The sequence below is a fragment of the Salvelinus sp. IW2-2015 genome, linkage group LG16, assembly GCF_002910315.2.
Source record: "Salvelinus sp. IW2-2015 linkage group LG16, ASM291031v2, whole genome shotgun sequence".
Classification (NCBI taxonomy): Eukaryota; Metazoa; Chordata; class Actinopteri; order Salmoniformes; family Salmonidae; genus Salvelinus; species Salvelinus sp. IW2-2015.
The window spans coordinates 39,504,732-39,520,341 of NC_036856.1; the positions used below are offsets into that span (position 1 = coordinate 39,504,732).

At 47.6% G+C, this 15,610-nt stretch overlaps 1 protein-coding gene across 1 annotated transcript in view; it reads left to right on the forward strand.

Annotated features, from left to right (window-relative positions):
• hmcn1 (hemicentin 1) overlaps positions 1–15,610 on the forward strand; it is a 277,402-nt gene that overhangs the window by 76,331 nt on the left and 185,461 nt on the right. Inside the window, 4 exon segments of the mRNA XM_070447449.1 lie at positions 10,754–10,874; positions 11,219–11,497; positions 11,903–12,047; positions 12,344–12,465. Of these exon segments, the coding sequence (XP_070303550.1) occupies positions 10,754–10,874; positions 11,219–11,497; positions 11,903–12,047; positions 12,344–12,465 (667 nt within the window).

The window sequence follows — 15,610 nt, forward strand, 5'->3', positions numbered from 1 at the left end:
GGCTGACTGTATTCTGGTTGACTAGAGTTTGAACCAGTGGACTAGGCTGACTGTATTGTGGTTGACTGGAGGTTGAACCAGTGGACTAAGGCTGACTGTATGTGGTTGACTAGAGGTTGAACCAGTGACTAGGCTGACTGTATTGTGGTTGACTAGAGGTTGAACCAGTGGACTAGTCTGACTGTTGTTGTGGTTGACTAGAGGTTTAACCAGTGGACTAGTCTGATGTGTTGTTGGTTGAATAGAGGTTGAACCAGTGGACTAGTCTGCTTGTGTTGTGGTTGACTAAGGTTGAACCAGTGGACTAGTCTGATGTGTTGTGGTTGACTAGAGGTTGAACCAGTGGCATCTAGTCTGACTGTGGTTGACTAGAGGTTGAACCGTGGACTAGTCTGACTGTATTGTGGTTGACTAGAGGTTGAACCAATGGACTAGGCTTGACTGTATTGTGGTTGACTAGAGTTTTGAACCAGTGGACTAGTCTGACAGTGGTTGACTGGAGGTTGAACCAGTGGACTAGGCTGACTGTATTGTGGTTGACTAGAGGTTGAACCAGTGGACTAGTCTGACTGTGTTGTGGTTGACTAGTGGTTGAACCAGTGGACTAGTCTGACTGTGTTTGTGGTTGACTAGAGGTTTAACCAGTGGACTAGTCTAATGTGTTGTGTTGAATGAGGTTGAACCAGTGGACTAGTCTGCTTGTGTGTGGTTGACTAGAGGTTTAACCAGTGGACTAGTCGATTGTGGTTGACTAGAGGTTGACAGTGGACGAGTCTGACTGTGTTGTGGTTGACTACAGGTTGAACTAGTGGACTAGTCTTGACTGTGGTTGACTAGAGGTTGAACAGTGGACTAGTCTGACTGTGTTGTGTTTGACAAGAGGTTGAACCAGTGGACTAGTCTGACTGTGTTGTGTTTGACTAGAGGTTGAACCAGTGGACTAGTCAGCTGTTTGTGGTTGACTAGAGGTTGAACCAATGGACTAGGCTGACTGTATTCTGGTTGACTAGAGTTTGAACCAGTGGACTAGTCTGACAGTGGTTTGACTGGAGGTTGAACTAGTGGACTAGGCTGACTGTATTCTGTTTTGACTAGAGTTTGAACCAGTGGACTAGGCTGACTGTATTCTGGTTGACTAGAGTTTTTGAACCAGTGGACTTAGTCTGACTGTGTTGTGGTTGACTAGAGGTTGAACCAGTGGACTAGGCTGTCTGTATTGTGGTTGACTGGAGGTTTGAAACCAGTGGACTAGGCTGACTGTTTCTGGTTGACTAGAGTTTGAACCAGTGGACTAGGCTGACTGTATTGTGTTTGACAGAGGTTGAACCAGTGGACTAGTCTGACTGTGTTGTGTTTGACTAGAGGTTTGAACCAGTGGACTAGTCAGACTGTATTGTGGTTGACTAGAGGTTGAACAATGGAACTAGGCTGACTGTATTCTGGTTGACTAAGGTTTGAACCAGTGGACTAGTCTGACAGTGGTTGACTGGAGGTTGAACTAGTGGACTAGGCTGGACTGTATTCTGTTTGACTAGAGTTTGAACCAGTGGACTAGGCTGACTGTATTCTGGTTGACTAGAGTTTGAACCAGTGGACTAGTCTGACTGTGTTGTGGTTTGACTAGAGGTTGAACCAGTGGACTAGGCTGACTGTATTGTGGTTGACTAGAGGTTGAACCAGTGGACTAGGCTGACTGTATTGTGGTTGACTCACTAGAGGTTGATGTATCTCTAGGGGTATCTGTTCGTTCTCTGACCGGCTGTGTATCCCAGAGGTTCATCTCATGCTGAGCTGTCTCACTTAACCCTGACAGACAGAGCAGTGAAATGGCTGTGTTTAGCCTCTGCTACCTAGGGCTGTTGGCTGTACTCAATGTTACGGCTATGCTTTTGTTTTGGGTTTTGTCTGTGTGATGACTGTGTTTCACCATGTTTTGATGGTGAAAAATGCTGTTTTACAACACGCTGTAACTGTTCTGACTGTGGTAAGTCTATTTTAAACTAAGTATATTATAAACTGAGCTTCAGGTTGGGTTTAGTATGGCTGCTCTAAGGTGAAAAGTTCTGATATTTTTTGTCTTCTTCCTCCACAGTCTAACACAACCCCACAAGGCTTTACCCCTTACCGCGCTTTAACCGTTCAGACATTCCCAGAGTGTCTCAAGAGTAGGGCTGTGACGGTCATGAAAGTTTGGATTATCAAATGACAGCGGTTACGTTTATAATCATTCGAATAGAACAAAAATAATATACGCCCACACCATTCTTTTGTTGGAGTACGCCCACACCATTCTGTTGTTGTGGTACACCCACACCATTCTGTTGTTGGGGTACGCCCACACCATTCTGTTGTTGGGGTACGCCCACACCATTCTGTTGTTGCAGTACGCCCACACCATTCTGTTGTTGGGGTACGCCCACACCATTCTGTTGTTGCGGTACGTCCACACCATTCTGTTGTTGCGGTACGTCCACACCATTCTGTTGTTGGGGTACGCCCACACCATTCTGTTGTTGGGGTACGTCCACACCATTCTGTTGTTGGGGTACGTCCACACCATTCTGTTGTTGGGGTACGACCACACCATTCTGTTGTTGGGGTACGCCCACACCATTCTGTTGTTTGGGGTAGCCCACATCCATTCTGTTGTTGCGGTACGCCCACACCATTCTGTTGTTGCAGTACGTCCACACCATTCTGTTGTTGGGGTACGTCCACACCATTCTGTTGTTGGGTACGTCGCCCCAACCATTCTGTTGTTGCGGTACGCCCACACCTATTCTGTTGTTGGGTACGTCCACACCATTCTGTTGTTGGGGTACGCCCCACCATTCTGTTGTTGGGGTATCCCACACCATTCGTGTTGTTGGGGTAGCCCACACCATTCTGTTGTTGGGGTATGCCCACACCATTCTGTTGTTGCGGTACGCCCACCATTCTGTTGTTGCGCACGTAAGCACCGTCCACACCATTCTGTTGTTGGGGTACGCCACACCATTCTGTTGTTGGTACGCCACACCATTCTGTTGTTGGGTACGCCACACCATTCTGTTGTTGGTACGCCACACCATTCGTTGTTGGGGTACGCCACACCATTCTGTTGTTGGGGTACGCCACACCATTCTGTTGTTGGGTACGCCACACCATTCTGTTGTTGGTACGACACCCATTCTGTTGTTGGGGTACGCCCACACCATTCTGTTGTTGGGGTACGCCACACCTTTGTTGTTGGGTACGCCCACACCATTCTGTTGTTGGGGTAGCCCACACCTTCTGTTGTTGGGTACGCCCACCCATTCTGTTGTTGGATACGCACACCATTCTGTTGTTGGGGTACGCCCACACCATTCTGTTGTTGGGTACGCCCACACCATTCTGTTGTTGGGGTACGCCCAACCATTCTGTTGTTGGGTACGCCACACCATTCTGTTGTTGGGTACGCCCACACCATTCTGTTGTTGGTACGCCCACACTTCTGTTGTTGGGGTACGCCCACACCATTCTGTTGTTGGTACGCACACCATTCTGTTGTTGGGTACGCCACACCATTCTGTTGTTGGTACGCCCACACATTCTGTTTGTTGGTACGCCCACACCATTCTGTTGTTGGTACGCCCACACCATTCTGTTGTTGGGTACGCCCACACCATTCTGTTGTTGGTACGCCCACACCATTCTGTGTTGTGATACGCCACACATTCTGTTGTTGGGTACGCCACACCATTCCAACACAGAAAAGCAGCTTTTAACATACTTAATTACCATGTTTTGGAAGGAAAAACTATTTCATTCATCTTATAATTTATTATTGTATCATTTAATAGAAATCATTGGAAACACTGGACACTAACTTTAGTTGCTAGTTGGTTCCCCCTCCCCCACACACAGAGTTCCCCTGAAAGAATGTGAACCTTTTCCCACTGCCCAACATACAAAAACAGTGTTTCCCAGGCCATCCAATGAGTTTAGGTGAATAGTTTTGAGGGGATTTCTATGCTTGTGCCATGCTGTGTGTTTTCAGTCATGGTAATGAGCCATGACACCTGGGCATAGATTGTGTGTGAAGAGTTTGATCCTTTTAAATCTGTCTTTAATTGGGTGCTGGTTCACATCACCCCCCCCGCCCCCTTCCATCACAACCTGTCCCCCTCCTCACAACCTGTCCCCTCCATCACAACCTGTCCCCCTCTCATCACAACCTGTCCCCTCCATCCACAACTGTCCTCCTCATCCCACCTGTCCCCTCCATCCAACCTGTTCCCCCTCCATCCAACCTGTGCCCTCACATCACAACCTGTCCCCTCTCCATCACAACCCCTGTCCCTCTCCATCCACAACCTGTCCCCTCGCATGCACAAACCTGTTCCCCCTCCATCACAACTAGTCCCCCTCCATACAACCTGTCCCTTACCATCACAACGCGTGTCCCCCTCCATCCTAACCTGTCCCCCTCCATCCTAACCTGTCCCCTCGCCATCACAACCTGTCCCCCCTCCATCACATACCTGTCTCTCCATCACAACATGCCCTCGCCCCCCCCCCCCCCCTTGGTTCCTCCTTGGATATCCAGGTACTCACTTAGAATATTTGTTCCAGGAGAGAGTGTGTGTGTGTGTGTGCTTTCCTCTCCCAGGGATACACCAGGTTGGTCTCCTTAGCTATCTCCTGACCTTAGCAATGAGCCATGTCTTGGCTTCATACTGCGTGTGTTTTATGGCCCATGATAATAGTTCGGAAGGTTGTAACTTTGAAAAGTATGTGAAACAACCCAGAGGGATAGCTGCAGTGGCAGCCTGCCTGTCCCGTTCCATCTCTCGCTCTGCGCTCTGTCTGGAGGCAGCAGCAACCGGTCCTCCCGGAGCTCAAGGAACACATTGATTAGTAAGAAGGCAGGGGACAGCAGCAGGACTGTATCTTTTAGTGACTCCGGGACTGGACTTCTCTGCCAAAGAAGACAAAGAGGAGGAAAAAAAGAGAATGAAGAATGTTTTTTTCCGTTTGAACGCCGGATCAGTGTTCAAGATGTCCTTCTGAAGAGTACTGGGATGTTTTTCAGATCAGGGTTGGATTCATAGCTGATGGACCTGTGTCTGGTGCTGCTGACCAACAGAAGGTGTGAAGATCAGCCTCCAACTATTAATAAAGGACCCCTGGGGATATATTAGTTGAGTGTAGCACTTGTCAGGGTCTACTGCATCCCAAATGGAGCCAGGGTCTGGTTCTAAAATACTGCACTATAAAGACAATAGGGTAACATCTGATAATATGTCTATGTGACCAATCAACAATTTGATTTGATGTGGACTTAGCCCGGCACTGCCATGGCTTCCCTTCCCCAGGATGTGTCCATTCCAGGAGCAATCTGCCTGCTGGGGTAGGGGAAACCTGTCCTACTGGGGTAGGGGAAACCTGTCCTACTGGGGTAGGGGAAATCTGTCCTACTGGGGTAGGGGAAGTCTGTCCTGCTGGGCTCGGGGCAATCTGTCCTACTGGGGTAGGGGCAGTCTGTCTACTGGGTAGGGGGAATCTGTCCTGCTGGGGTAGGGGTAATCTATCCTATGGGGTAGGGGAAAACCTGTACTACTGGGGTAGTGTTACTTTTTCCAATGGTGAATGAAGGAGTCAGGCGCAGAGAGCAGGGTAGCTTCGAGCAAGTGGATATACTTTAATATTCAAAATAGAATATAAACGAGACGGCTACGCCACATAACAAAAGGGCGCGTCAACATCCAGTCCACAAATAAACAAGGACAAAATCCACACGAATACAAACACCACAAAACGAATAACAACCCGCACAAAAGCCAGCGGGCCTACTGCCCTTAAATGCCCTACCCACAAAACTAAACTCAAAACAGGTGCACCCATCAGCCCAAACTAACAGAACAAAAAGAAGAGAATCGATGGCAGCTAGTAGGCCGGTGACGAACGACGCGCCGAGCACGCCCGCAGAGGAAGAGGCACCATCTTCGGCGGGATTCGTGACAGGTAGGGGAAATCTGTCCTACTGGGGTAGGGGTAGTCCCTGTCCTGCTGGGTAGGGGAAACCTGTCCTACTGGGGTAGGGAAAACCTGTCCTTACTGGGTAGGGGTAATCTGTCCTACTGGGGTAGGGGAAGTCTGTCCCTACTGGGGTAGGGGAAAGTCTGTCCCTATCTGGGGTAGGGGGAATCTGTCCTACTGGGGTCGGGGGAATCTGTCCTGCTGGGGTAGGGGTAATCTGTCCTACTGGGTAGGGGAAACCTGTCCTACTGGGGTAGGGTAAATCTGTCCTACTGGGGTAGGTGAGAAACCTGTCCTGCTGGGGTAGGGGAAACCTGTCCCTACTGGGGTAGGGAAAACCTGTCTACTGGGTAGGGGTAATCTGTCCTATGGGGTAGGGGAAGTCTGGTTCCTACTGGGTGTAGGGGAAGTCTGTCCTGCTGGGGTAGGGGATATGTCTACTGGGGTAGGGGAAATCTGTCCTACTGGGGTAGGAGGAATCTGTCCTGCTGGGGTAGGGGTATCTCTGTCCTACTGGGGTAGGGGGAATCTGTCCTACTGGGGTAGGGGGAATCTGTCCTGCTGGGGTAGGGGTTCTGTCCTACTGGGGTAGGGGTAATCTGTCTACTGGGGTAGGGGTAATCTGTCCTACTGGGGTAGGGGCAGTCTGTCCTGCTGGGAATGGGTAATCTGTCTACTGGGGTAGGGGCAGTGTGTCCTGTCCTGCTGGGGTAGGGGCAGTCTGTCCTGCTGGGTAGGGGAAATTTTGTCCTACTGGGGTAGGGGAAAATCTGTCCTACTGGGGTAGGGGAAGTCTGTCCTGCTGGGGTAGGGGCAGTCTGTCCTGCTGGGGTAGGGGCAGTCTGTCCTACTGGGGTAGGGGCAGTCTGTTCTGGGTAGGGCAGTCTTGTGTAGGGGCAGTCTGTTCTGCTGGGGTGCGGCAGTCTGTTCTGCTGGGGTAGGGGCAGTCTGTTCTGCTGGGGTAGGGGCAGTCTGTTCTGCTGGGGTAGGGGCAGTCCTGTTCTGCTGGGGTTGGGGTTGGGGGTGTGTGTGTTGGGGTTGGGCGCTGTGTGTGATGGGGTTGGGGTTGGGGCTGTGTGTGTTGGGTTGGGGCTGTATGTGATGGGGTTGGGTTGGGGCTGTGTGTGATGGGGTTGGGGTTGGGGCTGTGTTGATGGGGTAGGGCTGTGTGTGATTGGGGTTGGGGTTGGGGCTGTGTGTGATGGGGTGGGGCTGTGTGTGATGGGGTTGGGGCTGTGTGTGATGGGGTAGGGGCTGTGTGTGATGGGGTTGGGGTTGGGGCTGTGTGTGATGGGGTAGGGGCTGTGTGTGATGGGGAAGGGGCTGATTTCAGCCTCTTTATACTATAGGCTCTATTATCTCCGTTGTAACAGGTCTTTTTAAGAGTCATTCTCCCAGTTATGACCCCGTCGTCTGCCCACCCTGCTGTGGCTCTGCCCAGTGTGTCGCTCTACAGCCACAATTAGGCCACTTTAACGGTCACTACGGGGATTGTGCTTTAAGGCATTTGCTTTGTGACATTCCCCATTGAGCTGGATATTGCCACCCACACACTCCTTTGAATGGCCTCTGAATGGTGAAGACATTTGCCAGACTTGTACATGTTCTCAATAGCCTTTGGTTTGGTTGGAGTGTGAGGAAGATGTTTTGATGCATTGATCTTCATCATCTTCTTGGAAGAGTAGACCAGTCGTTTTCTTTATGGTTGGACAGTATATCAGTATATCTCTTTCTATAAGAGTTGTCATTGTTACTGATACTGACTAGACTACAGTGAACTCTTTTGCGTGTAAAGGTGAGGATTTTCCCCGTTTCACCAACCTTTATTTCAATGTAATGACTAAGTGTTTATTTGAGGCCTGCTTCAAAGAGCTGCAGTATAATGAAGAGCCCATAACGCCAGCTCATCTTCTCCCTGATTATAGTACTCATGTTTGTCAAATGAAAGCACCACTGACTGACTGACAGACAGACTGAAAGATCATGTTGTTGGGGAATTGTAGATGTTGCTATAAATCATCATAGGCATTTTTCAATGTCAGGCCTTGACAGACTAATTCTCTCACTTCAGTCACTGTAAATGTCTTGTTTATACAAGTGGAAATGGCTGCCATACTTCCCTCCGTAATCATAGTTCGCTCCAAGATCAACCTGGGGAACTCTGCTTTACACAAATTGGCTGAAAATACAAAGTATTATTATTTTGATCCTCAGATGTCGCCCAAAGTACACAATCTTGTTGGAAAATGGTGTTCAATTTGATGTAAAAGCTTTGGCTTCTCTTGAATTGGAGACATGATCATAATCATTCTGGCACAGCCATCTTGGATCCACCATGCCGGCACAGCCATCTTGGATCAACCATACTGGCACAGCCATCTTGGATCCACCATACCGGCACAGCCGTCTTGGATCCACCATAAACGGCACAGCCATCTTGGATCCACCATACTGGCACAGCCATCTTGATCCACCATACTGGCACAGCCATCTTGGATCCACCATACCGGCACAGCCGTCTTGGATCCACCATAAACGGCACAGCCATCTTGGATCCACCATACTGGCACAGCCATCTTGGATCCACCATACTGGCACAGCCATCTTGGATTCACCATACCGACACAGCCATCTTGGATCCAAAATACCGGCACAGCCATCTTAGATCAACCATAACGGCACAGCCATCCTAAGCTTATCACATTGTTATGTTCTAACTTTAGAAACGGTCATAAATAATTTGAATAACGTGGTGATGGCGTAAGCAGACCAAGTTTAGAGAACATCATCATGACACCCTGCTCCTAACCAGTGTTTAGTGACATCATCATGACACCCTGCTCCTAACCAGTGTTTAGTGACATCATCATGACACCCTGCTCCTAAACAGTGTTTAGTGACATCATCATGACACCCTGCTCCTTTTTATCAACTATATTGTGATGGATTCTAAACTTGTCATGTATGGGACAAACTACTGTATACAGTAGGTTTAGGATATAGATGCAGACATTGTCATTGTGTGTGATCCCACATCACATCACAAACAACACTCTAATACAGTGGTATTCAAACTCTTTAAGTGTGGAACCAGAATTTCAGGGAACACAATTTTTTGGCAAAATAATTTATTGCGACCACACCACAAATCTAATGACACAACCTTAAAATCAGTACATTTAGATTTTAACATCAACAAATAACCTTCAATTCATTGCAGCCTTCCTTCTTCAAGATCCCTTTTACCCTATACAAATCTCCCACTTTACCACCACCAAAGCACCCCCAGACCATCACATTGTCTCCACTATTCTTGACAGACGGCATCTTTTCATTTTTTTCTGCGCCTCACGAATGTTCTTCTTTGTGATCCGAACACCTCAAACTTATATTCGTCTGTCCATAACACTGTTTTCCAATCTTCCTCTGTCCAGTGTCTGTGTTCTTTTGCCCATCTTAATCTTTTCTTTTTATTGCCCAATCTGAGATATGGCTTTTTCTTTGCAACTCTGCCTAGAAGGCCAGCATCCCGGAGTCACCTCTTCACTGTTGACATTGAGACTGGTGTTTTGCGGGTACTATTTAATGAAGCTGCCAGTTGAGGACTTGTGAGGCATCTGTTTCTCAAACTAGACACTCTAATGTACTTGTCCTCTTGCTCAGTTGTGCACCGGGGCCTCCCACTCCTCTTTCAACTCTGGTTAGGGCCAGTTTGCGCTGTTCTGTGAAGGGAGTAGAGCACAGCATTGTACGAGATCTTCAGTTTCTTGTCAATTTCTCGCATGGAATAGCCTTCATTTCTCAGAACAAGAATAGACTGACAAGTTTCAGAAGAAAGTTACTTGTTTCTGGCCATTTTGAGCCTGTAATCGAACCCACAAATGCTGATGCTCCAGATACTCAACTAGTCTAAAGAAGGCCAGTGTTATTGCTTCTTTAATTAGAACAACAGTTTTCAGCTGTGCTAACGTAATTGCAAAAGGGTTTTCTAATGATAAATTAGCCTTTTAAAATTTACATTTAAGTCATTTAGCAGACGCTCTTATCCAGAGCGACTTACAAATTGGAAAGTTCATACATATTCATCCTGGTCCCCCCGTGGGGAATGAACCCACAACCCTGGCGTTGCAAGCGCCATGCTCTACCAACTGAGCCACACGGGACCGAGTGATAAACTTGGATTAGCTAACACAACGTCGATAGGCTGATGAGGTGGCAGGTAACCTAATGGTTAGAGCGTTGGACTAGCAACCGAAAGGTTGCAAGATCGAATCCCTGAGGAGACAAAGTAAAAATCTGCGGTTCTGCCCCGAAACAAGGCAGTTAACCCACTGTTCCTAGGCTGCCATTGAAAATAAGAATTTGTTCTTAACTGACTTGCCTAGTTAAATAAAAAATAATTGCCATTGGAACACAGGAGTGATGGTTGCTGATAATGGACCTCTGTACACCTATGTAGATATTCCATTAAAAATCAGCTGTTTCCAGCTACAACATTAACAATGTCTACACTGTATTTCTGATCAATTTTGATGTTATGTTCATGGACAAAACATTAGATTTTCTTTCAAAAACAATTACATTTCTAAGTTTAATTTTTAATTACATTTTTTGAACGGTATGGTGTATATAGAGATTTTAGCAACCCCACTGCAGTTCCCCCGTCCCTGACTTTGAATATCACTGCTCTAATAGAATCTAATCTGACCTAAGATGATTCTAACCTTTGACCTATTTCCCCACTCTCCAGACGTCTAGCGAGGGCAGACACTCAGTCCGGATCTCAGGAGTCAGCACCATCGACTTCCGGGCCGGATTTTCCAGGAAGCCCACTCTGGACTTCAAGATGACCTCTAGCCGGCCGGTTCAAGGTCAGTAAGGTCATGGTTCAAGGTCAGTAAGGTCATGTGACCCACATCGTTGTACCATCACACACCTGCTCCTTTAGTTTGACTGGAAATGGTGGGATGTTACCTTTTGGAAAAATAGCTATCTTTTGTGTGCTTTACCTTAGCTTAATTTCATGTTTAAGTTTCAAGGATATTTGTTATTAGTTTTTACAAATTATTTGGAGATTTATGAATCTGACAAATTTGACACTATTCTTATCATCCTCTCATTGTCGTCTCCTAACCTCCCCCTTGCTCTCCCATCCCACTCCCTCCCCCCCTACCTCCCTCCCTCTTACCTAACCTCCCTCCCTCCCTCTCTCCAGGTATCGCCACTTACATCCTGCTGAACACCACAGGGCTGTTCCATCCGGCACGAGCTGATAGGCTGGAGCTTGTATCAATCACAGGCGGTGTGATTAAGACCCTCCCAGTGCGGTACTATCCCAACACTGGGACGGGAAGTCCCCTGACAGGAACCATCTGGAACATCACAGAGTTTGTCCCGCCGAAAGAGGCCTTCTTCCTGCGGGTCACAGGTTATGACAAGGATGGCTTCCTGTTCCAGAGGGTCTCCAGTGTGTCCTTCTCCAGTATTGTTCCTGGTCAGTTACCTGGACTAACAGTGGTTTTGTCAGTGGCAAAGGGCTCTGGTCAAGTAGTACACTATATAAGGAATTTGTGAGGCAGCCAGTGACCCCCCCCAGTGACTCCTCCCCCCAGATATTTCAGTGTTTTCTTAGTGATTATTTTTAGCGAAGAGAAGAAAATATTTAATACAATTATAAATACAAATTGATACAAATGAAGAGTTCCAGCAATGAAAACAAAGTTCGATAGCGATTGAGCAATTATCCACTAAACAAGGGGTTTAAGATAAATTAAATTGTATATTTCTCACTGGATAGTTTTAGACTAGGGTTCCCAATGTTAGTACATGTTCTGGATGTTAACAATAACAATGTCTGTCCGTTCTTGCCCTACCCTGTCCCACCCTTAACCCCTGCCAGATGCACCTAAGGTTGTGATGCCCCCCACCACCCCGGGGTACTACCTGCAGAGAGGGACCATCTCCTGCCAGGTAGACAGCCTCATCCCCTTCACACAGCGCTTCACCAGGGAGGGGAAAAGCCTGGGTGTCGATCAGCTCTTCAGGTAATATAGGACACTATTTGGGAGGGAGGGGAGGGGAGAGGGAGGTGAAGGAGGTGAGGGGAGAAGGAGAGGGAGGATAAATGGAAGCATGTGAAATGAATGGCGTTTCCAATACAGTCTGAAGGCATTGAATAAGCATCATATTATTAGCTAGATAGGGGGCTCCTAGTGTTACACACATCATCCAATCTCTAATATCTCCCTGTTCTAGAGCTTAAATCACATCATGGCACAGTACAGTATGTGAATTTGATTTGATTTGATTTGAATGTTTTGTGTCTCTGTCCCTCTGGCAGGGAGTCAGCCAATGCGTTGTGGGAGCTGGCCCAGGTGACTCTGAAGGATGAGGGCTTCTATGAGTGCATCGCCATCAGCAACGCCGGGACAGGACGCGCCCGAACCTTCCTGGATGTCTCAGGTAGGACCATCCCCTGACCCCTGACCCCTGACCCATACCGCTCTGTCACCTCTATGGCAACACAGGCCAAGTCAGTGTACGTCAAGCAGAAAGGTCTGGGATCCAAAAACGACATACCTGACTCCATCTTACTCTCAGAACTACGTATCTGACTCCATCTTACTCTCAGAACTACATATCTGACTCCATCTTACTCTCAGAACTACGTATCTGACTCCATGTTACTCTCAGAACTACGTGATCTGACTCCATCCTACTCTCAAACTACAATATCTGGAAACCCCTCCATCTTACTCTCAGGACTACCTTATCCCTATCTTACTCTCAGAACAACATATCTGACTCCATCTTACTCTCAAGAACTACATATCTGACTCCATCTTACTCTCAGGACTACATATCTGACTCCATCTTACTCTCAGAACTACATATCTGACTCCATCATACTCGCAGAACCAGGGGCGCAACTTTCATGGGGGCATGTTCCTGCCACATGCTGTTTGGAGTGTTTATCCGACTGGATAAATAAATAAATAATAAATGTCCCCCCCACTTCTAAAACCAAAGTTGCGCCCCTGCTCAGAACTATATATGTGACTCCATCTTACTCTCAGGTCCCCAGGGTATAGGACACTTGAGTATTAACCAATTAGCCTTGGCATGGTTAGATACTTCCCATCTAAAGAAGTGAGTCTATACATTACAATACAATACATGTGGAAACATTAAGTAGTGATGTATAATGGAACCCACAATAAGTATTTTGCTCAGCTGGGGGTTGTATGATTACCCTACACATACACTCATTCAAACACACACACGGAGGCACACACACACACATGCACGCACACAAACGCACACAAACGCAAGCATACACGCTAATGCAAACGCAAACATACACACACACAGTCTGTCAAACTGTTCCCTCTCCACTTGTTTCGTCACACAGTGCAGAAATGTCAAAGTTATCCAGCTGTTGTTCCTAGGACAGGCAGAATGTTCAGAATGTCCATTGGTTCTAGACACGCAATCTGTCAGCAAGCAGGTTCCACTGTGTTCTAGATTTTCTCACTGCAGTATCACTTTTTTCCAAGAAGTTCACATCTATCCCTCTCGTGTTCAATCCGTCTACTAGCAATTTCTCTTGTCTTTGCCTGTCTTTTTATAGAACAGCATAATGGTCGTCAGAGCTTTCCACTGTGTTCTTTTAACGCAAGAATGTGGTGTCAGAAGTTTCCACTGCTGTTCTACGGATCAGGCATATATGTGTCAAATGTTCCATTGTTTCTAGGACAGGCCAGAATGTGTCAAAGTCGTTACCACTGTTTCTAGACAGGTATAATGTTCAGAAGTTTTCCACCTGTCCTTCTAGGACAGCAGACATGTGTCATAAGTTTCCGACTGATGTTTCTAGTGCAGCAAATGTATTAGAAAGTCTCTTCCCATAATTTCTTGCACAGGCCAGAATGTGTCAAGAAGTTTTCCACTGTTCTAGGACAGCAGAAGTGGTTGTCCACCTTATGCTCATTAACACGTCCAGAATGTGTCAGAAGTGTTTCCACTGTGTAGCTTCAGGATAGCCAGTAGTGTTCCCACTTCTTCTAGACAGACAGTAAGGTTGTCACAGATAGTGTTGTCACATCATGTTCTAGTGACAGTGTTGAACGATGCAGTGTCTCAGACAGTGGCGTACCACTTCCGTCGTTCTAGGCAAGCCAGCAATATTCAGACAGTTCAAACTGTTCATAGGATCAGGCAAATTTTTCGACGGTTTTCCACTCTGTGTCTATGACACGCAGAAGGTTCCACCTTCATCTATAACAGGCCAGGACCAGGTGGCAGCAGAATTTCTCCACTGGGTTCATAGGATGCCAGATATGTGTCAGCAAGTGTTTCACTGTCTTCTGGATGACAGACAGAATGTGGTTCAAAAGTGTTCCCACGTGTTCTTAGACCAGCGTCAAATCTTCTTCCAGAATGTTCCACTGCGTTCTGGACAGCCAAACTGTCATCAGAAGTGTTTCAATTTCTAGACATGCCAGACTATTTGTCAGACCGTTTTCACACTTGTTCTAGACAGCCCAAATGGTCAGAAAGTGGATCCACTGGTGTTTGGACAAGCGAAGTTGTCAGAAGTGTTTCCACTGCATGTTCTAGCTACAGCCAGAATCGTGCAGAGGTGCTCCACTGTGTTATAGGACAAAGCACCGTGTCAAGTGTTTCACTGTTCTCTAGCTCAGCTCCCTGGCTTTTCTGGCTCTCTAGGCTCCTTATATGGCACTCAGTACTGAGGGGTTACTGGAAGGTTACTGAATACCAGTACGGGTGCCTTGCAGACACGTTTTGAACGAACTTCTCCATCCTGCCCTGTCATTGCTCAGCTCATTGAGTGATAAGTTGCTCAATTGACCTAAAAAAAAGTTTCCAGGGTTTCTTGGCTGGTTTCAGTGTTGCACTTTGTGTTTTTATCTCCCTCCCTCCTCCATCTCTGTCTCTCTCCTTCTCCCTTCCTTCTCTCTCTGTTCTCTCTCCTAGCTCTCTGCCCCCCCCCCTCTCCTCTCTCTTTCCTCTCCCTATCTCTCCCCTCTCCCCCTCTCCCTCGTCTTGTCTCTCCTCTCCCTACTCTTCCCCTCTCTCCCCTCTCGCTCTCTCTGTTCTCTCTCCTACTCTTCCCCTCTCCCCCTCTCTCTCTCTTGTTCTCTCTCCCTAGCTCTTCCCCTCTCCCCCTTCTCCTCTCTCTCTTTCTTCTCTCCTAACTCTCCCCTCTCCCCATCTCCTCTCTCTTGTTCTCCTCTCCTACTCTTCCCCTCTCCCCCTCTCCTCTCTCTTGTTCTCTCTCCTACTCTTCCCTCTCCCCCTCTTCCTCTCTCTTGTCTCTCCTCTCCTCAGTCTCCCCCTCTCCCCCTCTCCGCTCTTCTTTCTTCTCTGCGCTACTTTCCTTCTCTCCTCCGTTAGCTCTCCTCCATGCCCCTCTTTCTCCTTCTCTCTCTCTTCTCTCTCTCCTCTCTCTCTCTCTCTCTCTCTCTCTCTCGTCCTCTCTCTCTCTCTCTCTCCTCTCCTCTCTCTCTCTCTCTCTGCTCTCTCTCTCTTCTCTCTCCTCTTCTTCCTCTCTCTTCTCTCTCTTCTCTCTCCTCTCTCTCTCTCC